Here is a 25,164-nt window from a genome sequence, read left to right as displayed (position 1 = left end):
ACCCTCTGAGAGAAAAAATTTCTTCTCATCTCTATCCTAAATGGGCGACTCCTAATTTTAAAACAGTGCCCCCTAGTTCTGGACTCACCCACAAGAGGAAACATCATTTCGACGTCCACCTTGTCAAGGCCGTTCAGGATCTTGTATACTTCAATCAAATCACCCCTCGCTCCTCTAAACTCCAGTGGAAACAAGCCCAGTCTGTCCAACCTTTTCTTATAAGACAACCGACTCATTCCAGGTATCAATCTAATAAACCTCCTTTGACCCGCCTCCAATACATTTACACCTTCCTTAAATAAGGAGACCAAAACTGCACACAGTATTCGAGGTGTGGTCTCACCAATGTCCTATGTAACTGAAGCATAATATCCTTACTTTTATGTTCAACCCTTTCGTAATAAAGGATAGCATTTCATTAGCCTTAATTACTTGCTGTACCTGCATACTAACTTTTTGTGACTCATGTACTGGAGCCCCTAGATCCCTCTGCACCTCAGAATTCTGCAGCCATTCTCCATTTAAATAATACTCTTTTTTTGTTCTTCCTGCCAAAGTGAACAATTTCACATTTTCCCACATTAAACTCCATTTGCCAGTACTTTGCCAACTCACTCAACCTATTTATACCCATCTGCAATCTCCTCATGTCCTCTTCACAACATACTTTCCTACCTATCTTTGTGTCATCTGCAAATTTAGCTACCATGTCTTCACTCCCCTCATCTAAGTCACTGATGTAAATCGTAAAAAGTTGAGGCCCCAGCACAGACCCCTGTGGGACTCCACTTGTCACATCCTGCCAATCAGAAAAAGACCCATTTATGCATACTCTCTGCTTTCTGCCAGCCAGCCAATCTTCTATCCATGCTAATATGTTACCCCTTACACCATGCGCTTTTATTTTCCGTAATAATCCTTGATGTGGCACCTTATCAAATGCCTTCTGGAAATCCAAGTACAGTATGTCTACAGGCTCCCCTTTATCCACTGCGCATGTTACTCCTTCAAAAAAACTCCAATAAATTGGATAAACATGACTTCCCTTTCACAAAACCATGCTGACTCTTTCCTATTTCCTTGAGCCCTTCTAAGTGCCCAGCTATAATCTCCTTAATGATTGATTCTAACAACTTCCCCATGACTGGCCTATAGTTTCCTGTTTGCTGCCTCCCTCCCGCCTTGAATAGAGGAATTATATTTGCTACTTTCCAATCTGATGGAACCTTTCCAGAATCTAGCTCATTTTGGAAAATTACCAGTGCATCGACAACCTCATTAGCCACCTCATTTAAGACCCTAGGATGTAGTCCGTTGGGACCCGGAGACTTGTCAGCCTGCAGCCCCATTATTTTGCTCAGTACCATTTCCCTAGTGATTTCAGTTTACCAAGTTCCTTTCTCCTGTTCACCTCCTGATTTGCAGCTATTACTGGAATGTTTTTATATACTCTAACGTGAACACAGAAGCAAAATATTTGTTCATTTCTTCTGTCATTTCCTTATCTACTATTAACTCCCCACTGTCACTCGCTAGAGGACCAACACTCACTTTACTTACTCTTTTCCTTTTAAAATGCCTGTCGAAACTCTTGCTATCCGTTTTTACATTTCTATCTAGCTTCCTCACATACTCTAATTTCTTTCTCCTGATTAACCTTTTAGTCATTCCCTGCCGCTCTTTATATTCTGTACAATCACCAGCCCTGCCACTCATCTTTCTGGAATTGTATACTTTTTCCTTAAGTTTGATGCTTTCCTTAACATCTTTAGTTAACCACAGATGGTGGGCCCTCCCCTTAGAATTTTTCTTTATAGTAGGAATGTACTTATTCTGCATACTCTGAAATATCCCCATAAATGTCTGCCAGTGTTTCTCTGTTGATCTATCCTCTAGCCTAGTTTCCCAGTTCACTTCAGCTAGTTCAGCTTTCATCCCCACATAGTTGCCCTTATTTTAAGTTTAAGATACTAGTCTTAGACCTGCTCTTCTCCCTTTCAAACTGGATGTAAAATTCAATCATTTTGTGGTTGCTGCTACCTAGGGGTGCCTTTACTCTGAGGCCATTAATTAATCCTGTCACATTACACAATACCAAGTCTAATATAACCTGCTCTCTGGTTGGTTCCAGAACATGCTGCTCTAAGAAACTAACTATGTCAGTTTTTAAGATTAATGTGAATAGATGGATGAAAGAAAGAAAGACTTGTATTTATATAGTGCTTTTCACGACCATCTGACGTCTAAAAGTTTTTACAGCGAATAAAGTACATTTTGAAGTGTAGTCATTGTTGTAATGTAGGAAAAAGGTTGAAGGGGTACAGAACAGTGTGTGTAAATGGGAAGGGTAAACACCAACACAATCTAGTTGGGCAGAGTGGCCCCATTCTGTGTTATAACATCTAGGTATTTTCTACCTACTGCATCAAAAAAGTTCATGTTCACATGATAAGACAAGGGGAACTAGAGTTCAGATCAGAATTGGCAACAGATAGTCCCGTTCGCAGAGAAATTCCAAGAGCAAGGAGCACAATTTTAAAAATTAAAATATTTGTGAGAAGAGGAAATGATAACATTAAAAAGCTTGCAATAAGTTGCTATCCAACTGATCCGTGGCGCTTATGTACTGTGTGACCTGGGATTGAGTTGTACCATTCGTCAAGGTTCCAGATACTCGTTCTAGTCTGTGCTAACTTGGCTGATTGCAGCTGTGGTCATTATAATTGACCTTAACTTCTTGGGCTAGAGTTACTTAGAATTGGCTACATTTTCTGATGACCATCCAGTGACCTCCCTTGCTGGAGAAGGCGTGTGTAGAGACCAGAATGAGCCTGGTTGTGATGCTCTCCATGGAAAAATAACCTGTGATTTAGGAGCTGAGGAATGAGGACAACAGAAACTGGAAGAGTGAAAGAATTGACTCTCCTCTTCCAAATGGTACCTTTACAACCGAGTTTGAATGACCATATTTTGCAGCCAGACAAAGAAAGTCAGGACCCTTCATTAAAGAATCTAAGAAATCATCTATGATAAATGCTGCCCTTTGAGTGGTATTAATAATTGATAGCAGTGTCATTATTAGGTAGAAACCTATTAAAATGCCTTTTAATCTTTGTTCTTGTGTGTGATTTTGTGAAAGTGACGTGAAGCATCTTTACTGAATGAAAATATAATGTCTGCATTAAAGTACTCGGTGTTGTGAAAGGTTTCATTTGTGCCTGATTAGTTGACACTCTTAATGGTCAGTCTTAAATAATGCAATTTGAGTAAGCCAGTAAGCAAGGACCATAACAGAATTAATTAGACAAAGCTTTTTATATTGAATTATATTTTGGGCCATGTAAAATTAAATGTGGTACATGCTGTTTGTTGTTATGAACCACTGATGTGCAAAAGAGAAAAGAAGAATTCGACATGAGCACTCATAATAATATGCTTTTGTTATCTCCAGAGTCAACTATTCCAATGTTCTCATATCTGGCCATCCATCATTCATTCTCCCTAAATTTGAGCTTGTGCAAAACTCTGCAGCCAAATCCTACTCGCACCATGTTATGTTTATCCATCACCTTGTGCTAGTTGATCGACATTTGCTTCTGGTCCAACAATGCCCAGATTTTAAACTTCTCATCCCAGTATTTAAGTTCCTCCATTGTCTCAAACCCCATTACCTCTGTAACCACCCTTCCAGCTCTAAAACCTTCTGGGAACTCTTCCTTTCCAAACTCTGGCCTGTTGTATATTCCCCACATCTTTCATCCCACCATTGGAGACTGTGTCTATAAAAGGAGCAGATGTAGGCCATTTGGCCCATCAAGTCTGCTCCGCCATTCGGCCCATCAAGTCTGCTCCGCCATTCAATGAGATCATGGCTGATCTGATAATCCTCAGCTCCACTTTCCTGCCTTTTCCCCATAGCCTTTGATTGCCTTACTGATTAAAAAGCTGTCTATCTCAACCATGAATATGCTCAACGTCCCAGCCTCTACAGCCCTCTGTGGTAAAGAATTCCACAGATTCACCACGCTCTGAGAGAAGAAATTCCTCCTCGTCTCTGTCTTAAATTGGCGACCCCTTACTCTGAGATTATGCCCTTTGGTTCTAGACTCTCTCAGAAGGGGAAACAGCCTCTCAGCATCCACCCTGTCAAGCCCCCTAAGAATCTTACCATCCACCACTACTCTCCTCCGTCTGGCTGAATTTGTTCTCACACTGAACAATTTCTCCTTTAACTCCTCTCACTTCCTCCAAATAAAAGGTGTGGCTATGGGTACCCGCATGGACCCCAGCTATGCCTGTCTCTTTATGGGGTATGTGGAACATTCCTTGTTCCAGTCCTACTCCGGCCCCCTCCCACAACTCTTTCTCCACTACATCGATGATTACTTCGGTGCTGCTTCGTGCTCTCGTCGGGACCTGGAAAAATTTATTAATTTTGCTTCCAATCTCCACTCCTCCATCATTTTCACATGGTCCATCTCTGACACTTCCCTTCCCTTCCTTGACCTCTCTGTCTCAATTTCTGGTAATAGACTGTCCACCAATATCCATTACAAGCCTACCGACTCCCACAGCTACCTCGGCTACAGCTCCTCACACCCCACTTCCTGTAAGGACTCCATCCCATTCTCTCAGTTCCTTCGCCTCCGTCGCATCTGTTCTGATGATGCTACTTTCAAAAACAGTTCCTCTGACATGTCCTCCTTCTTCCTTAACTGAGGTTTTCCGCCCACAGTCGTTGACAGGGCCCTCAACCGTGTCCGGCCCATCTCCCGCGCATCCGCCCTCACGCCTTCTCCTCCCTCCCAGAAACATGATAGGGTCCCCCTTGTCCTCACTTATCACCCCACCAGCCTCCTCATTCAAAGGATCATCCTCTGCCATTTGCACCAACTCCAGCATGATGCCACCACCAAACAAATCTTCCCTTCACCCCCCCTGGCGGCATTCCGTAGGGATCGTTCCCTCCGTGACACCCTGGTCCACTCCTCCATCACCCCCTACTCCTCCTCCCACGGCACCTCCCCATGCAAACGCAGAAGATGCAACACTTGCTCCTTCACTTCCTCTCTCCTCACCGTCCAAGGGCCCAAACACTCCTTTCAAGTGAAGCAGCATTTCACTTGCATTTCCCCCAACTTAGTCTACTGCATTCGTTGCTCCCAATGCGGTTTCCTCTACATTGGAGAGACCAAACGCAGACTGGGTGACCGCTTTGCAGAACACCTTCGGTCTGTCCGCAAGAATGACCCAGACCTCCCTGTCGCTTGCCATTTCAACACTCCACCCTGCTCTCTTGCCCACATGTCTGTCCTGGGCTTGCTGCATTGTTCCAGTGAAGCTCAACGCAAACTGGAGGAATAGCACCTCATCTTCGGACCAATAATCTATATAGATTTTTTCTTTTCCCACCTATTTCCATTAATTTTAAATGTATTTCCACCATTGTTTATTTCTACCTTTTAGTATTCCCCCACCCCCACTAGAGCTATCTGTACCTTATCTGTCCTGTCTTATACTCTTAATTAGCACATTCCTTTAGATAATATCACCACCTTCAACACCTCTTTGTTCTTTTGTCTGTGACATCTTTTGGTTATCTCCTCCTATCACTGGCTGCTTGTCCCAACAAACCCCACCCTCCCCCCACTTATATTTCACCCCTTTCCTAATTTTACTTAGTTCTGTTGAAGGGTCATGAGGACTCTAAACGTCAACTGTACTCTTCTCTGCTGATGCTTCCAGACCTGCTGAGTTTTTCCAGGTATTTCTGTTTCTGTTCCCCTAAGAATCTTATATGTTTCAATAAGGCCGCCTCTCATTCTTCTAAACTCCAGGGAGTACAGGCCCAACCTACTCAACCTCTCCTCATAAGAAAAGCCCTTCATACCCGGGATCAAGCTAGTGAAGCTTCTCAGGACCAAAACTGTCCATAGTATTCTAGGTGTGGTCTAACTAGTGCATTGTATAGTTTTAGCAAGACTTCCCTATTTTTATACCCCATTCCCTTTGAAATAAAGGCCAACATTCTATTTGCCTTACCTATTATTTGCAGAACTTTGCTAGCTTTTTGTGATTCATACATGAGGACCCCGAAATCCCTCTGTGCCGCAGCTTTCTGCAGCCTTTCTCCATTTAAATAATATTCAGCTCCTCTATTCTTCCAGCCAAAGTGCATAACCTCACATTTTCCTACATTATATTCCATTTGCCAAGTTTTTGCCCATTCACTTAACCTGTCTATATCCCTCTATAGACTCTTTGTGTCATCCTCACCATTTGCCTTCCCACCTATTTTTGTGTCATCCGCAAACTTGGCGATAGTGCATTCACTTCCCTCATCCAAGTCATTAATATATATTGTAAATAATTGTGATCCCAGCACTGATCCCTGTGGCATTCCACTTGTCACAGGTTGCCATCCTGAAAATGCCCCCCTTATCCCAATTCTCTCTCTTCTATCAGTTAGTCAACCCTCTATCCATGCTAATATACTACCCCCAACACCATGAGCTCTTATCTTTTTAAGGAGTCTTATGTGTGATACCTTATCGAACGCCTTTCGGAAATCCAAACATATATCTACTGGTTCCCCTTTATCTTGTTTGCTTGTTACCTTCTCAAAGGATTTGAATTAATTTGTCAGGCATGATTTCCCCTTCATGATGCCATTTCACCAAACACATCTTCCCTTCACCCCCCCGGCGGCATTCTGTAGGGATCTTTCCCTCCGGGACACCCTGGTCCACTCCTCCATCACCCCCTACTCCTCAACACCCGCCTATGGCACCTCCCCATGCCCACGCAAAAGATGCAACACCTGCCTCTTCACTTCCTCTCTCCTCACCGTCCAAGGGCCCAAACACTCCTTTCAAGTGAAGCAGCATTTCACTTGCATTTCCCCTAACTTAGTCTACTGCATTCGTTGCTCCCAATACGGTCTCCTCTACATTGGAGAGACCAAACGTAAACTGGGCGACCGCTTTGCAGAACACCTGCGGTCTGTCCGCAAGAAAGACCCAAACCTCCCTGTCGCTTGCCATTTTAACACTCCACCCTGCTCTCTTGCCCACATGTCTGTCCTTGGCTTGCTGCATTGTTCCAGTGAAGCCCAATGCAAACTGGAGGAACAGTTTCCGATTAGGTACTTTACAGCCTTCCGGACTGAATATTGAATTCAACAACTTTAGATCTTGAACTCCCTCCTCCAACCCCACCCCCTTTCCATTTCTTCCCCCTCCCTTTTGTTTTTTTCAATAATTTATATAGATTTTTCTTTCCCCACCTATTTCCATTATTTTTAAATCTATACCTTTAATGCCCTGTCAGTCTTTCCACTCCACCCCCACTAGACCTGTACCTTGAGTGTCCTGCCATCCATTTTTAATTAGCACATTCATTTAGATAATATCACCACCTTCAACACCTCTTAGTTCCTTTGTCTGTGACATCTTTTGATTATCTGCTCCTATCACTGCTTGCTTGTCCCTACAACCACCACCCCACCCCCCCCCCCCAACTTCTCTCCCCCCACCTTAAACCAGCTTATATTTCACCTCTCTCCTAATATTACTCAGTTCTGTTGAAGGGTCATGAGGACTCGAAACGTCAACTCTTTACTTCTCCGCCGATGCTGCCAGACCTGCTGAGTTTTTCCAGGTAATTCTGTTTTTGTTTTGGATTTCCAGCATCTGCAGTTTTTTGTTTTTAATTGATCTTTAATTGTTTATGAAAATATGGCGGATAGGTTGCCGAAAACATTCCCAGTGGTGGCAAATAAAATGCAGCCCTTGTTTTTCTCAAATGCAGAGGCAGGATGCTGTTTCGTTCAAACTGCCAGGAGACAGTGGTGGACGTAGTAGTAATGTCACTAATTCTTTGGAGACATGAGTTTGAATCTCATCACGGCAACCGTGGAATTTGAATTCATTTAGTAAATCTGGAATATAAAGCTAGTCTCAGTGATAGTGACCACCTTTTGTCGCAAAAACCCATCTAGTTCACTAATGTCCTTTAGGGAAGGAAATCTGGCATCCTTACCTGGCCTGGCCTACATGTGACTCTGGACCCATAGCAATGTGGTTGACTCTTAACTGCCCTCTGAAATGACCTAGCAAGGTCAGTTCAAGGGCAATTAGGGATGGCTACATCCCGTGAAAGAATAAAAAGTCAACAAGAGGCACCAAATGCCTTCCTTAGAGGAGAGGCATAAAGTGCTAAGATGCAGCACTTTTTGGTTCAAAAGCAATACTGATGAAGACATGAGTCTCTTCTATGGTAGAGAATGGGCAAGTATTAAAAAGAAGAATGAATTAGGGATACAGATTCTCAAATGGAAGAGGCATGTAGTTTTACATACCCAACACAATACCTTCAAGGACCTTTGAATTACTCTATAATATCACTACGCTTTGCATCTTTGACAGTCATATATCTAACCTTGCAGGCCCACTCTGGTTACTGCTTACTTATCCTCTAACCCATACCAGACATCACAGCTACACATTTTGGAATTTTCTTCCAAAACCTCATCACCTTCACCTTTCCTTCAAAAGTCTCTCTCTCTTGCTTTTGTGTGCTTTTGAGGCCTAACTCCTGTATTTTTCCTCTTCGGATTTTCATCTCTCCACTTCCTACAATTATAAGAGCTGTGAGCATATGCTTGTTGCAGAAAGCTTTCTACATCAATGAAGAATCTGGCTTTAACATTTAATCCTCTTGAATTGGACTGCCACACAGCTTATCACCATTGATGAATTGCATAGCCAGTGACATAGTAAGTCACTGCTTAGAACCATGCCATTTGACAATTATTACATCCCACAATTTCAACAAGAAATCAAACAATTAAAGGGGACCTAAAAATAACTACAAAGCCCAGGAGCTTTTTGTCCAAACTTTTCCTATTTTTCCTCTCTCCTCCCCTCCTAAAAGCAGTGATTCATACTAGGGTACAAGTACATAGGTGCTAGTAGACAAGGTACATTTCTAGTAAAAGGTCACTGGATGGTGGTCCCAGAGCAGGAACCTCAGTAAATGTTCTTTCTCACCACTTCCTTATTCCTTCCTACCCAAATGTAGCTCCCCTCCATCAGCAATCAAACCTGTGACCTCATGGATTGTAGTAAAAACAGCAAGCGCTGGAAAAGCTCAGCAGGTCTGGCAGCATCTGTGGAGAGAGAAACAGAGTTAATGTATCGAGTCCAATATGACTCTTCTTCAGAACTGAATTGGATTTTAATGTTCAGAACTGTTGAACTGAACATGGATTGTTCAGTGAAACCATGGTAATATATACACTCATTCAGAATGAGATTTGTGACCAAAACAAAATTCTCATCCTTATTTTCAAATCCTTCATGATCTCGTCCCTCTCTATCTCTGTAATCTCCTCCAGCTTCACAACCCTAACATGTGACTTCAGCTGCCTATGCACTAAGCTCTGGAATTCCCTCCGCTGAACCACTCTGCCTGCCTTTCTTCCTTTAAGGCGTTCCTTAAAACCTACCTCTTTGACCAAGCTTTTGGCCATTTCCCCTATGTTGCCTTACGTGGTTCAACGTGCAATTTTGCTTTATACTCATAGGTATAATGTAGATACAAGGTGTTGTTGAATATTTAAACGTGAGAATCATCACATTGAATTACAATCTTTCTGAATGCAATGATGAATTCAGAGCATTCTGCATCAGTAATGTCTTTTGAGCAGTGATGAGATCAATGAGCATGGAAAAGAAAGCCATTTGGGCATAGTATCAACTTTGAATGGCTATCGATGGGTTTTTTTTGTTGATATTAGCTGAGCAAAGATATTTGGCCAAGTGACCAGAAGAATCATCAACTAATGCCATAGAATTTTAATGTCCACCTAGTCTGTGTTGGAGTAGCTGATCTGTCAAGGCAAAATTTAAAGTCGTGCAATTAGGTACATTGTACCTATGTTAGGGAAGAATGAAAAGATCAGTTGGACAAAACAGGATCACATGATCTCTGCCTCCCACATCAAATAGCCTGCCGGTGCTGTGTAGACTGCTTGTTTGTGACATAGGCCAGGGGACTGCTGATAGATTATCTCAACCAGGTGAAATATTTTTGAATAAACAGTAGTGTCAAGCTAACCAATGCAAAATTAAATGACCTAGTTTCAGATCTGTCATTGTAATATGGCAGGATCATTGAAAGTTCATGTAACTTCTTAAAGGGTAGCACAAGAGTAGGTGCCTCCATTCTACTGCAGTACCCAGACAGTGTTGCATTGTCAGAGGTGGCACCTTTTAGATGAAATATTATAGTGAGGTTCTGTTTGTCTGCTCAGATGGACTTAAAAGATGCCAAAGCACTCTTTGAAAAGGGGTCCTGGTCAATCTACCTCACTGTTGAGTGGTAATATATACATTCATTGTCACATTTGGCTATATAAAGTGACCACTTTAAATGTAATATGTTATATTGGCCAAAAAGTGCTTTGAGATACCCTGAGGAAAAAACACTAATTAACATTGCAACAGCCGCAGATCAGTGGTAATGCTCTCACCAAGTCAGAAAGATGGGATTAATTGGCTGTAAAGTGCTTTTGCATCCTGAGGCGATGAAAAGGGTTATACCAACACAATTTTTTCCTCATTTCTTCTAAATAAAGTTCTGTTATATTATTATAAATTATAGAATGAATTCTACAAAGTTTATGTATTTGTTCTAAAGTTAGATTTCTTGCTTTATAATTATTCCCCTGTTGTTAGCGAATAGTCTTACTGGGCAGCAATGTGGAGATGGTCAAGGTATGGTGGTTTAATGCTACTCCTATGGTAGAACATTCTGGCATGTGCTTTCATAGGGAGAGGGGAATTTGCATAAACATTTTGACACCGGGTATAACAGAATATTTAACAAAATCGTTTGAGCGACCTTAGTGCTATTTATTTCCTGGCCTGTGCTGAGTTAGCTTCCAAGCCAGGGAGTATTCAAGATTCCACAGTTGGCCCCACAGGGAGAGAGAAAAAAAATGACCCAAGTTTCTTACTTCTGATGCCTACTTACAGTGAGTCGTGCTGGAACTACATGTCTGGATATTAGGTAAGCATAGAATTAGGTTTGGCAGCGATTCCCAAACTGTCTTCCAAAACTCATTATTGAGACTTGCATTTGCAGGGGTTACTACTCCCTTTAGTTGCCCATGCCTATGGACTGTACCTTAAGAAGAGCCTGCTCATTCAGAAGAAAGTTAGGGGGATGAATCTCTCGCTGATTATGTGGGTTCTATTCACATGCTATCTCGGTATTCAGTAATTACCCTGCTGTGTAAAATGGAGTAGATGTCATTTGATGAAGCAATAATTCAATGCTTTGTAAATACTTCAACACTACTTGTTTGCTGGCTGAAGTTTTACAGAAATTGGGAAAGGGAGAGAGGGGAAGAGTTAACACATCAGTGGAAAAGGAGATTTTTCTGGTCTCATGCTGGCTGGTCTCATTACTTATACAACATGAGAGGCAGAGAAGAGCCTAGCTCTTGAAATTCAGTTTCCTCAAGAACATTGCAAACTTCATTATTAAGATAAAAAATGCAAATAAACTAATTGATGCACACACACCACTGCTCCACTACTGCCCCCACCACTACCACAGTTCAAATGTATTTGTATGTTTTTTGTGGGAACTTTTTAAAATCATCATCTGAAGATGCAGCCTCTTGCTGCAGTAACTTCCACAAGAAACCAGCAGCTTCACATTTCCCAGCCCAATTGACTGTTCCTTTTGGCAGTCCTGGATATTGGCTATTCAGCAGGCTATCACAGCAAAGTTCAGCCCTGCCTTAGTCTTTCCAGCAGGAGTCACTAGATAAAGATCAGGCACTGGAGCTCTGTACAGCAGGATGATGAGACCCAATTGGAATGCCATCTGCCATCCTGGCTGAGATTAGCTAACTAAACAATGGCAACTTGCATTTATATAGTGCCATTAACAGTAAGACATCCCAAGGCACTTCATAGGAGCTTTATCAAAAAGTTTGACACCATATCATATAAGGAGATATTAAGGCAGGTGACCAAAGGTTTGGTTGAAGAGAGAGATTTTAAGAAATGTCTCAAAAGCAACGAGGCTTAGGGAAGGAATTCCAGAGAATGTAAAGCATATTTGTGGGCTTCAACTGAAGGAGAACTTGCAAATATTGTAGCACTATAATGATAAGGACCCCTTTTATGGTGATGCTTGATGTGTTTGTCCTTACTGTACAGGTCCCAATCCCTCAGTATCTGAACATCTCATTCTCCTCGTTTTGAAACCCCTAGAATGCAATACAAGAATTAGCAGTTGAATCAGAGGCTATATCAACATTAGGTTAGATAGGCAGTTAGAAAAAATGGGATAAAGGAATATGGAAAAGAGTGAGTACAGGGAATTAAGATTGCTGCTTATCTGGAGGATAAAAACCTATATAGGCTGGCTGGCCCTCACAGCCTGTTTCCACGTTATAATTTCTGTATCCTTGCCCCTACTTCCCCCCAACCACCGCCACCACCACCACCCTGCCACTGCCAAAGAAATGTTAATGAATTACTGCAGTGTATCCTGTTGATAGGGGACACACTGCACTGCTGTACACCTATGCTGATGTTTAAAATGTTATCCCTGAATGTTCCCAAATGAATCAATAAGGATTCAAAGCAAGAGCTAAAATATTTGGCCTTTCAATTTCACAGATTGCACTGTGCTTTTTTTTAATATCTACAGCCAAACTGGAAGAACCATCAGCAGAAGGCATGACTGGAACAGAAAGTGCTGTAACCTCCAAAGAACGCCCAGTGAGCACAGATACAAAGGGAAAGGTAGGCTCTATCCCAGTTACAAAATCTTTTTTGCATATTTGGTTTGCATTTGCTCATTACTTTGTTAAATTTGTTCAATCATAATGCAGTTTAAAGTCTGTGTTTTTGAGACTGTTTTTGCTCTTTATACTTTTTATTTTGTCTTTGGTAAAATGGCAAAATACATTTTCATGGTTTTTTTTAAACTGGTGCCATTGTTGTCTGCCACTCATTCCCATTTCCTTTAAAAGTCAGAGAGCACCACAGCATGTGTCTAGATATGCCAGAGACCTGACCCAGTGCATATGTGCCTGGACACTGTCACATTTACTTCTGGAACAATGCAAATGATTAAGCTGGTATGAATGAGGTCGTACTTTACTGGCTCAGTCTCCTGGATGTACATGCAAGAGCATTTAGATGCTTAGTAAAATTCCCTCCCTCCCCTTTTCCTCCCTCCTCTTCCCCATCCTTCTGCTTCCTGCCTCATCCCTCCCCTTCCTGCCCTCTCTCCTGGTTTCCACCTAACACTTTGTCAAGTGAAAGGAGGAGGGTGCTACTTTATGACATTTAAACCAATCCTTGGCCTCCATACAATTAAAGCTTGTCTCAGAGCCACATAATTTTATGTTAAGTAAATAAATTATCATTAGCATTTGCTTTTTTTTTTGCTTTGCTTTTTTTAATTCCATGCTTCCTTTGGCATTGTCGACTTTTGTTTTATTTTCTTTTGCTGATATGTAAAAGGCGGGCACACCAGCTACAAAGATCTCACCAACCAAAAGTAAGCCACAGCCGCCAGCCTCCCTTAAGCGACCTACAGCAGCTGCTACAAGCCCCAATAAAAAACTCATTGCGTCCACTTCAGCTACGACAGCAGGTTCTACTTCTAAGCGGGTTTCTTCTAGTCTGGTACGGCCTTCCTCTGCAAACACCAAAGACGTGAAACCAAAGGTAAGGGTTGGGGGGTGGAGTGGGGTTGTGTATCAGATGCTAATTTTGTTTTCCTTTTTCTCAATAGATTTAAAATAATTAGCTCCATTCCTCACAATGGCTTTTTTAGTAAATTTGACATGTTCAGTCCCTGGTCTCTGCTGAGTTAACTGATGTTAGCTGGGACAACGATAAGGACTGCATGCAATTCATCTTCTCTGTGCTTTTGAGATGGGGATTGGGGAAAACCAGCGAAGCTTGCCGCTCCTATTTTCTTTCTCTTGGCTCCTACTGATCCTGTGACATCAGTGAAAACAGGCTCAGCCTTGAAGGTGATGTTCCCCAGCAGTTGAATAACTTGCCATCAGCAACTGAGGCTATTGCATGTCTAAAAGGTGCTTAGAATAAATATCAGAGAGTGACTGGTGCCTGTGAAACTGTACTCCAAAAGGAGTTACTTACAGGAAAGATAGGGAAAGACAAAAGATGGGGTGTGGGGTTTATGGCAGTTGATCAAATAAGCTATTATATCACTGGAGAGGAATGATCTTGTTGAGGAGCCTAAGACGAGTCTATTTGATTAAAATTAAGGAACAACAGAGAAGCTGTTATGTTTCTGTGTGTATACTATAAGCCATCAAATAATGGGAAGGAGATTCAAGAACAAATTTGCAGGCAAAATACAGAAAGATACAAGAACTAAAGAATAATAATTGTGGGTATTTCACTAATCCTAATAGAGACTGGGATGGTAGCAATGTAAAGAGGGAAAGGAATTCCTAAAATGTATGCAAGAGAACTTTCTGGATCAGTGCATTGCTACCTTAATAAGAAAGGAAGCAGTGCTGGATATAGCTGTGGGGAATGAAGTGGGACAAGTGGAGCATTGTTCTGTGAGTGAGCATTTGGGAAGAATGATCATAATATCAAATTTAGAAAAAGACAAGGTATAATCAAGCATAAAAACACTTAGCTGAAAATGCACATGGGATACAGGGTAATTTGATAAGGTGGATTCAAAATTGGCTTAGTTGTAGGAGACAGAGGGTGATGACAGAAGGCTGCTTTAGTGACTGGAAGCCAGTGTCCAGTGGCGTACCACAGGGATCTGTGCTGGGTCCCCTATTATTCGTCATTTATATAAACGACATAGATGACTAAGTGGGGGATAGGATTGGTAAGTTTGCGGATGACACGAAGTTTGGCCGGGTGATTAACAGTGAGGTTGAGTGTCTTGGGCTACAGGAAGATATAGACGGGATGGTCAAATGGGCAGATAAGTGGCAGATGGAATTTAACCCTGAAAAGTGCAAGGTGATACACTTTGGAAGGAGTAATTTGACAAGGAAGTATTCAATGAACGGCATGACCTAGTGGGTGGTGATGGTCTGGAATGCGCCGCCTGGGAGGGTGGTGGAGGCAGGTTGCCTCACATCCTTTAAAAAGTACCTGAGTGAGCACTTGGCACGTCATAACATTCAAGGCTATGGGCCAAGTGCTGGTAAATGGGATTTGGTAGGTAGGTCAGGTGTTTCTCACGTGTCGGTGCAGATTCAATGGGCCAAAGGGCCTCTTCTGCATTGTGTGATTCTATGAAGGAAGACTAACTTCAGTGAATTCAAAAGGAATCTCTGATGACCTGGAGCAAAATTTGATGGGCAAAACGGTAATTGAACAATGTGAGGCCTTCGAAGAAGAGATGGTTTAGGTAGAGTACACACATTCCTATGAGGGGGAAAGTGAAGGGCATCCAAAGCTAGAGCTACCTGGGTGATTAAAGATGTAGAGGTTAAAATCATAAAGAGAAAGGAGGTTTATGATGATCGTAAGGTTCATAATACAGTAGAGAACTGAGCTAAGTGTAGAAAGAACAGAGGAGATCCGGCAAAGATAGAGTATGAGAATAGATTAGCAGCTAACATAAAAGGGTACCCAAATGGTTTTTTATAAATACACAGATATTAAAAGGGTAGCCAAAGAAAGGGTGGAGCCAATTAGGAATGATAAAGGAACCAGAAAGCATGGCTGCAGTACTAAATTAGTATAAAGTTAACACACAGATATAGCAAGCAATTAGGGATGCAAATGTTATTTTAGCCTTTATTGCAAGGGTCAGGAGTATAAAAGTAAGGAAGCCTTGCTGCAATTATATAGGGCTTTGGCGAGGCCACACCTGGAGAATTGTCTACAGTTTTGATCTCCTTACCTAAGGAAGGATATACTTGCCTTAGAGGGTGAATGAAGGTTAACTAGATTGGATAGTCCTCTCATCCAAGGAATCATGAGGAAAAATTGAGTAGAATGGGCCTATACTCTCTAGAGTTTAGAAGAACGAGAGGTGACCTCATTGAAACGTAAAATTCTGAGAAATCTTGACAGGATACATGCTAAGAGGCTGTTTTCCTTGGCTGGAGGAGTCAAGGATAAAGGGTTGGATATTTAAGATTGAGATTAGAAATTTCTTCACTCAGAGGGTTGTGAATCTTTGGAATTCTCTATCACAGAGGGCTGTGAATGCTCAGTTGTTGAATATATTCAAGGCTGAGGTCGATGAAGGAATACAAAGATAGGCGGGAGTTAATGTACATATTCAGTCATTATCTTATTGAGGGATTGTATGCCCTACTCCTCCAATTTTTAGCAGTTATGTACTTAGCATACTCTTCTCTCGTGAAGACAGATGCAGTCAATCTGCCAATAAATGAGGAGATAATAGCAATATTGGATTGGATAAAAAATAGATGAAGAGGATGTACTTAAAAGTTTGGCATTCCTCAAAGTAGAAAAGTGAAGGGTGGAAATTGCAGAGATACGGCCTCAACCTTCCATTCCTCCTTGGATACGGGGTAGTGCCATAGGACTGGAGGATTGCAAATACTACACCCTAATTAAATAAGGAGTGAGGGATAATCGTGGCAACTACAGGCCTGTCGGCCTATCATCAATAATGGAGAAACTTTTAGAGGCACTATTCTAGGACAAAATTAATTGACTTTTGGAAAAGTATGGGCTAATAAATGAAAGCACAGATTTGTTCAAGGCAAATCATGTTTGACCAAATTGATTGAGATCTTTCATGAATGTTGATGAGCACAGTACAGTTGATGTGTTTAAAGGCTTTCAAAAGACGTTCGATTAAGTATCATATAATAGACTTGTTAGTGAAATTGAAGGCTGAGGGATTAAATGGACAGAGGCAGCATGGATGGCTCAGGAACAGAAAGCGGAGATTGTTGGTGTATGGTTGGGTATGGAGGGAATAATTTCAAAATTTGCAAATAAGAAATTTGAAAATGTAGTAAACCATGAGGAGGATAGGAACATATTTCAGAAGGGCAAAGATACTCTGGTAAAAAGGGCAGATGAAATTTAACAGTAGTATGAAGTGATAAATTTAGTTAGAAGAATGAGGAGAGACAATTTGAACTAAATGGTGCAATTTTAAAGGACATACAGGAACAGGAAATGGCTAGTCTCAGATTAACATTTCAACCAAATAGCAACAACTCCAGAAGTTGAACACTTCACTGGGATGTCAGCCTAATTTATCATCGGAAGTCATGGAGTGAAATTTGAAACCCCAATATTCTCACTCCCAAGACAACCCTGCTTCCGTTGGAGACAAGCTGGCACTGTAAATCTAAATGTAAGAGGGAAGCACGTAGATGGTAATTTATTATCATTGCCCAAAGTATGTATAATCTATAGGAGTTTTTAGTTCTACTTCCCTACTCTTGTTTTGATGATATTAGCAGGAGTGGAGGAGCAAGTGTTTGTTTTATCTTTGTCTAAATGTAAGCACTAGGGATTCTCTCCAACTTGGTTCTTCTTTTGATGTGGATTGAAATCACTCACTGCTTTTCTCTGCCCCTTTTATTGTTTTGCTTTTTAAGAGCTTTTTGTCTGCTACAAAGAACTTTAAACAAGCTGATTTATATTCACAACCTCTTTGAAACCCTCCAAATTTACAGAGAGCAGTGGCTTGTATTTAAGTGGCATAGGTAATTTGGCTTAAACAAGCTACATCATATGATGGGTGAAGCCTTCTTCCTGCCAGCCTCATCCGTATCTGACTTATACAAATACGACTCATACAAATACAGAATTATAGGTTCTGATGTTTAGATAAACATTTAATTCGACTTATTGTTAGACCATGATATAGTTTGGGTTTAAGGTGGCCCATCAGCCCAACTCCTCTTCTGATTGCAAATTTAGCTATTTCTTTAATGGGTGCAGTATTGTGGACCCAACTGAGAGCTTACAGAAAAGCTAACATGGCTCAGTGCATTTAATGGTATACCTGTAGGGTTGTTTGTTCTGGCAGAAGAATGCTGCTGGACCTTGGGCAATCACCGTCATCATGGGAGAACTGCGCAGCAGCAATCAATGACACTTTAATGTAAAAGAGCCTTTGACTTTGTTAACCAGTAATAGATGGATTGCTGTGGTGACAAAAAAGTTGTGAAATTACCATAAGAAGGTTCAGAAGAAAAGTGCTGGGCCATTTAGCCCATTTGATCTCATCTTAAACCTGTTTTTTTCATTCCTTCATGGGATGTGGCATCACTGGCTAGACCAGCTCTTATTTCCCATCCCTAATTGCCCTTATGAAGGTGGTGGTGAGCTGCCTTCTTGAACTGCTGCAGTCCATGTGGTGTAGGTACACCCACAGTGCTGTTCGGGAGGGAGTTCCAGGATTTTGACCCAGTGACTGAAGGAACGGTGATATAGTTCCAAGTCAGGATGGTGAGTGGCTTGGAGGGAAACTTCCAGGTGGTGGTGTTCCCCTGTGTCTGCTGCCCTTGTCCTTCTAGATGGTAGCGGTCGTGGGTTTGGAAGGTGCTATCTAAGGAGACTTGGTGAATTGCTGCAGTGCATCATGTAGATGGTACACACTGCTACCACTGTGCATCGGTGGTGGAGGCAGTAAATGTTTGTGGATGGGTTGCCAATCAAGCAGGCTGCTTTGTTCTGGGCGGTGTCAAGCATTTGAGTGTTGTTGGAGCTGCACTCTTCCAGGCAAGTGGAGAGTATTTCTTCGCACTCCTGACTTGTGGGGCAGGCTTTGGTGAGTCAGGAGGTGAGTTACTTGCTGCAGGATTCATAGCCTCTGACCTGTTAACCAGTGATAGATTTAATGCTGTGGTGGCAAAAAAAATGTGTGAAATTACCATAAGAAGGTTCAGAAGGAGAGTGCCTTGCCATTTAGCCCATTTGACCCAATCTTCAACCTCTTTTTTTATCTTGTCATTCAAGAATATTAGCTGACAGCATCTAATTTTTACTTGAGTCTAGTATTCTGGCTTCTGAGGATGCTCCCATGACGAGCTTAAGAAATTCCAGCATTTTGGCCCAGCAACAATGAAGGAATGGCAATTCAGGATGTCGTGTGGCTTAGTGGGACAGTGGCAGGTGATACTATCCCCATAATGTCGCTACGATTGACCTTCTCTGTACCAGAGGATGGGGGACTGCCATACTCAGTCAAATGCTGCCTAGATGGCAAGGCTTCCTATTCTCACCTCGCCATTGGCGTTTAGCCCTTGCATCCATGTCTGGATCAAGACTGCGATGAGCTCAGAAGCTGAATGGTTCTGACTGAACCTGAGCTGAACGTCAATGCGTATGTTCTCGGACAGTAGGTGTTGTTTGATATCAGTATTGTTTGCTTTCCCAAAAATTGGGAGGTAGCAGATAGAACTGTAATTGTTCATGTTAGATTTGGTTTGATCGTTTATGCACTCCCATTGACCCAGAATTGGTTTTCTGGCTTGATAAATACCAAATTGTTGTTGTATGGGGATTTTTAAGGTGCTAGGCCATGAAGTCACTGATTACAATGATACACAATTAATTATGTTATAGATGCCCACAACACCTAATGGATGCCTACATTTAGGCTGATCAGTCTGTCCTGCTCAACACAGTAGTAGTACTGCACCACACAATATAAGGTGTCCTCACTGTCACATTGTGGCAAATCGAAAGTAAGGGTGAGACTTTGCAGAGTTTTGGGGAGGAATTTGAAGGAGGGGAAAAACAACAAACAGTGGAACACTTTATGTAAAGTATTTCAGTATTTGCAATTCAGGGGGTGGACATATGTATTATCATATGTGGAGGATGTATGCCAAAACCTAGGGTTGAAGAAAGTAAGGAGAAGCAAGGCCTTGAAAGGAGTTGAACACTAGTATTAAAAGTTGATATATTGGGAGATGGGAAATTAAGAGTCAAGTACAGTGTGAAGCGAGTCATTTAGGCCATTGAAGGAGGTCATTCGGCCCTTTGAGTCTATGCTGGCTCTCTATGGAGCAATCCAGTTAGTCTCATTCCCCTGCTGTATCCCCGTAGTCCTGCAAGTTTATTTCTTTCAAATGCCCATCTAATTTCCTTTTGAAATCATTGATCAACTCTGCTTCCACCATATTTGTGGGCAGAGTGTTCCAGGTCATTACCACTTGCTGCTTAAAGTTCTTCTTCGCATTCCCTTTGCACCTCTTGCCCAAAACCTTAAATCTGTGTCCCCTAGTTCTTGTACCATGGGAACAGTCCTGCCTTGCCTAGCTTATCCAAACCTGTCATAATCTTATACACCTCCCCTCAACCTACTTTGCTCCAAGGAGAACAACCCCAGTTTTTTTAATCTAACCTTGTAGCTAAAATCCCTCATCCCTGGAACCATTCTGGTAAGTCTCCTCTGCACCCTTTTAAAGACCCTCCCTAAAGTGTGGTGACCAGAACTACTTTCAATACTCTAGTTGTAGCGTAACCAGAGCTTGGTAAAGGTTCAGCATAAATTGTCTGCTTTTATTCTCACTGTCTCCATTTATGAAGCCCAAGATCCTATATGCTTTCCTAACTACTAACTACTCTCTCAAAATGCCCTGCCACCTTCAAAGATCAATGCACATGAACTCCCGATCCCTCTTTTCTTGCACACTCTTTAGAACTATGCTGTTGCACCTAATGCCCCTTCCTAACCCTTCTGCTAAAATGCATCATCTCACACTTCTCCTTGTTAGATTCCATCAGCCACTTGTCTGCCCATTGTGATAGCCTTTCTAAGTCCTGTTGCAGCCGGTTAGTATGATGGTGAGTGTTAGTGCAACATAGAGAATGTACCAGAAATTGTAAAGCAGTTATAGACAAGTTAGAAGTCATGTAAGGTAGAGCTTGAGGTGCTGTCAGGAATAGCATTGCAGAAATCAAGCCTGAAGAATACGAAGGCATGGATGAGAAGGACAGAAATAGAAAGTCATTAGTCCATAAAGAATTAATGCCTCTGGCGATATGATATGCTTGACTGACGTTTGTATTTGAATACAACTAGCCAGCTTCTGTATGAAATGGCAGCTGTGATTTCATGACTTATTTGTTGATAGAGTTTTAACATGTTCATTGTTCAATACACTTGAAAATAAATTTTCAGTTTGGTACGTCACCTTTGAAAGAAGTGGGTCTGATGGACCCAATGATCCATAGCATCTAGATTGGAAGGTGGTGGAGTTGGGGCTAGTTATTGATTAAGGGAAGCTGAGGAGATTGGCAAGTTAGGGATAGGAATGTCTGAGGAGTCCTTTCACAGTCCGTCAGAGGGACAAAAGCCATGGAGCCAGTTCCGAAAGCTGCATTCCCAATGGTGTCCAAGCTTACAGGGAGCGTAGTGCAAAAGTGGAAAATGCATAGCATCTGATTTCTCAAGGCAAGGTTCAGAGCACGGAATTAGCCCTTATACCCATTGTCTGTATTTCAGACGGGTAATTCATTTCATAGTTTTATAAATATATTTTTTTCCTTTGATTTGGAGTTGATTTATGAGTATGCAAGTATCTCATTGAAGCAATATTATACAAGCTTCCATGTTATCAAATTGCTTGACATTGGATTTAGCGGAGTCTGTGCATGCAATTTATCATGCAGCAGTCTTTCCTCCAATTTCGTTTCTCTGTCTCATGTTTCAATTCCACAGGCTCCATATACTTTCCTGTATTTCACTCATGTGGCCATTCTTCATTTTATGAATCTAGACAGCAAATGTTGGTGTGGCATTCAACCATCAAGTCTCACAGCCAAAGCCCCAGGTGTTTGTTGTATTATGATCAGTGACACTGAAACCAGTGGTAGTAGTGCACAGGCTGTGATCAGAATGGGAATTAACCAGCTAACGTTGTGGTTTTGTGGCTCAGCAGCATACCAGCTTGGCTCAGTTGGAGGTACACTCATCTTTGAATTAGAAGGTTCTAGGTTCAAGTCCCATTCTGTGACCTCAACATATAATCAGAGCTGCACTTTGTTGCATTGCTGAAGGATATACTTCATTGTCAGAGTTCCTATTGTTGAATACTTATCCCTTTATCCTTTTAAATAGATTTGTGCATCTAGAGACAGTAATATATTTTAATAATCCACTTAATTTATTATTGACAAAACAATCATCTTAAATACTCTATCCAACCACAAAGGGTAATGCACATTAGTCCCATGCCTGAGTCTCACGTGTTTAAATATTGATGAGAGATTGTGAAGATCAGCTCTAAACTGTGCAGTCCTGCCACACCAAGTCGTGAATGGTGGTGGACAATTAAGCAACTCACTGGAGGAGGATGCACCACAAATATCCCCATCCCCAATGATGGAGGAGCCCAGCAGATCAGCGCAAAAGGTAATGCTGAAGCATTCGCAACAATTTCAAATCTTCAGCCAGAAGTGCCGAACAGATGATCCATCTTAGCCTCCTCCAGAGGCTGCCAGCATCACAAATGTCAGTCTTCAGCTAATTCGATTCACTCCAGATGATATCAAGAAACAGCTGAAGGCACTGGATGCTGCAAAGGCTATGGGCCCTGACAACATTCTGGCAATAGTACTGAAGACTTGTGCTCCAGAACTTGTCGTGCCCCTAGCCAAGCTGTTCCAAACGGCTACAACACTGGCATCTACCCAGCAATGTGGAAAATTGCCCAGGTATGTCCTGTATACAAAAAGTAGGACAAAACCAACCTGACCAATTACCGCCCCATCAGTTTACTCTCGATCATCAGTAAAGTAATGGAAGGGGTCATCAACAGTGCTATCGAGTGGCACTTGCTTAGCAATAACCTGCTCACTGATGTTCATTTTGGGTTCCGCCAGCGTCACTCAGCTTCTGACCTCATTGCAGCCTTGGTTGAAACATGGACAAAAAAGTTGAACTCCAGAAGTGAGGTGAGAGTGACTGCTTTGACATCAAGGCAGCATTTGACCGAGTGTGGCATCAAGGAGCTCTAGCAAAATTGGAGTCAATGGGAATCAAGGGGAAAACTCTCCGCTGGTTGGAGTCATACCTAGTACAAAGGAAGATGGTTGTGGTTGTTGGAGATCAATCATCTCAGTTCCAGGCGATCACTGCAGGAGTTCCTCAGGGTAGTGCCCTCGGTCCAACCATCTTCAGCTGCTTCATCAATCACTTTCCTTCCATCATAAGGTCAGAACTGGGTATGCTCACTGATGATTGCACAATGTTCAGCATCATTTGCGACTCTCATACTGAAGCTGTCCATGTCCAAATGCAGCAAGACCTGGACAGTGTCTAGGCTTGGGCTGACAAAGTGGCAAATAATACTCACGCCATACAAGTGTCAGGCAATGACCGTCTCCAACCAGAGAGAATCTAACCCCTTGCCATTCAATGGAATTACCATCGCTGAATCCACCACTATCAACATATTGGGGGTTACCATTGACCAGAAACTGAACTGGACTAGCCATTTAAATACTATGGCTTCAAGAACAGGTCAGAGGTTCGGAATCCTGTGGCGAATAACTCACCTCCTGATTCCCCAAAGTCTGCCCACCCTCTACAAGGTACAAGTCAGGAGTGTGATGATGGAATACTTTCCACTTGCCTGGATGAGTGCTGCTCGAACAACATTCAAGAAGCTTGATACCATCCAGGACAACGCAGCTCACTTGATTGGCATCCTTTCCACAAACATTCACTCCCTCCACGACTGACATACAGTGGCAGCATCTACAAGATGCACTGCATAAACTCACCAAGGCTCCTTAAACAGCACCTTCCAAAGCCATGACCACTACCATCTTGAAGGACAAGGATAGCAGAGACGTAGGAACACCACCACCTGGAAGTTCCTGTCCAAGCGACTTACCATCCTGACTTGGAAATATATCACCATTCCTTCAGTGTCGTTGGGTCAAAATCTTGGAACTTCCTCTCTAACAGCACTGTGGGTGTACCTACACCACAGGGACTACAGCGGTTCAAGAAGGTAGCTCACCACCACTTTCTCAAGGACAATTAACGATGGGCAATAAATACTGGTCTAGCCAGCGACACCCACATCCTGTAAATGAATAAAAAAAAGGCACCTCCAAGCCTGTTCACAACCCATGTTGAAAAGCAATGAGATCTCTTTTTCTTCCTAAAAAAAATGGCATCTGCCTTGTACCCTTCCCTTTATGGTTTTCTTCCTGCCATCTGCAACCCTATTTCATGTTTTACAACAGTCTATTTGTTTCAAATAGTTTGCCAGAGATGAGAGACTTTGTACTTTTTCACACAAGACTGTTACTTCCTATTATTGCTTTCCTAAATCGTGGCCCTGTTGGGAACAATCCTGTGATGCATGTATTCAAAGTACCCCCTGCTGTGATAAAAGCCTATGTTTCAAAACCTTTTATCATCAATGTGGAGAAGGGTTTTGGAGAGCATGATAGCAAAAGATGGGATTTTTTTAAGAACACAATGAAAACCAGTCCTTCCACATTACAGCTTTACCATATTAAAAGTGAAAGCAATGTAAAAGCATATTGAATTTTTTACAGCTATCCTTTGTTGCAATATTAAGCCATCTGCTGCCCTTGTATGTGTGCCTGTTCCTCGGGTTCAAATACATGTTAAAGATCCTATTACAATATTTAAAGAGGATCAGTGAGGTTCCCATTGTCCAAGCCACAACCTAAAAATCCTATGAAATGTCATTCACCTCATTGCTGTTTGTGGGTTATTGTTATGTCTGCTTCATTTGTCTTCATACCTCATTGTACTTGAAAGTAATTCATTGTGTAAGAACTATTTTAAGATAGTTGAGAGATGCATTGAGATGCTATGCAAATGCAAGTCTGCTCTTTTATCCACTGAGGCATCAGGGATAGCTCTAGTTTTCCCCCAAACTGATACTACAAAGCAGGCACTGATGCTGAAAACTTCCTTTTTTGCAGGCAACTGAGGCTAAGAGTCCAGTGAAGCTCCCCTCAACCAGACCATCATCTGCAGGTGTGACAAAAACGACTAGCAACACTAACGTTAAGAGCAGTACAACACCGTTGCAAAAAATGTCCACTACTACTGGGTCCACTCAGAGAAACACCACGCTCTCCACCCCTAAAAGGCCAACATGTGCGTATTGAAGTGTTGATGTCT

General features: G+C 42.0%; 1 protein-coding gene across 9 annotated transcripts in view; it reads left to right on the top strand.

Moving 5' to 3' along the window:
• Positions 1 to 25,164, top strand: part of LOC144679900 (uncharacterized) — a 386,990-nt gene that overhangs the window by 314,248 nt on the left and 47,578 nt on the right. For all 9 annotated transcript variants that reach the window (XM_078540844.1, XM_078540842.1, XM_078540838.1 and 6 more), the window contains 3 exons: positions 12,733 to 12,827; positions 13,554 to 13,760; positions 24,963 to 25,140. In XM_078540844.1, coding sequence (XP_078396970.1) covers positions 12,733 to 12,827; positions 13,554 to 13,760; positions 24,963 to 25,140 — 480 coding nt within the window. The remainder of the gene's footprint in view (positions 1 to 12,732; positions 12,828 to 13,553; positions 13,761 to 24,962; positions 25,141 to 25,164) is intronic.

Source organism: Cetorhinus maximus, chromosome 4, assembly GCF_964194155.1.
Source record: "Cetorhinus maximus chromosome 4, sCetMax3.hap1.1, whole genome shotgun sequence".
NCBI classification, from domain to species: domain Eukaryota; kingdom Metazoa; phylum Chordata; class Chondrichthyes; order Lamniformes; family Cetorhinidae; genus Cetorhinus; species Cetorhinus maximus.
The sequence above is the reverse complement of the archived record's forward strand: the minus strand, read 5'-3'. Positions and strand labels throughout refer to the sequence as shown.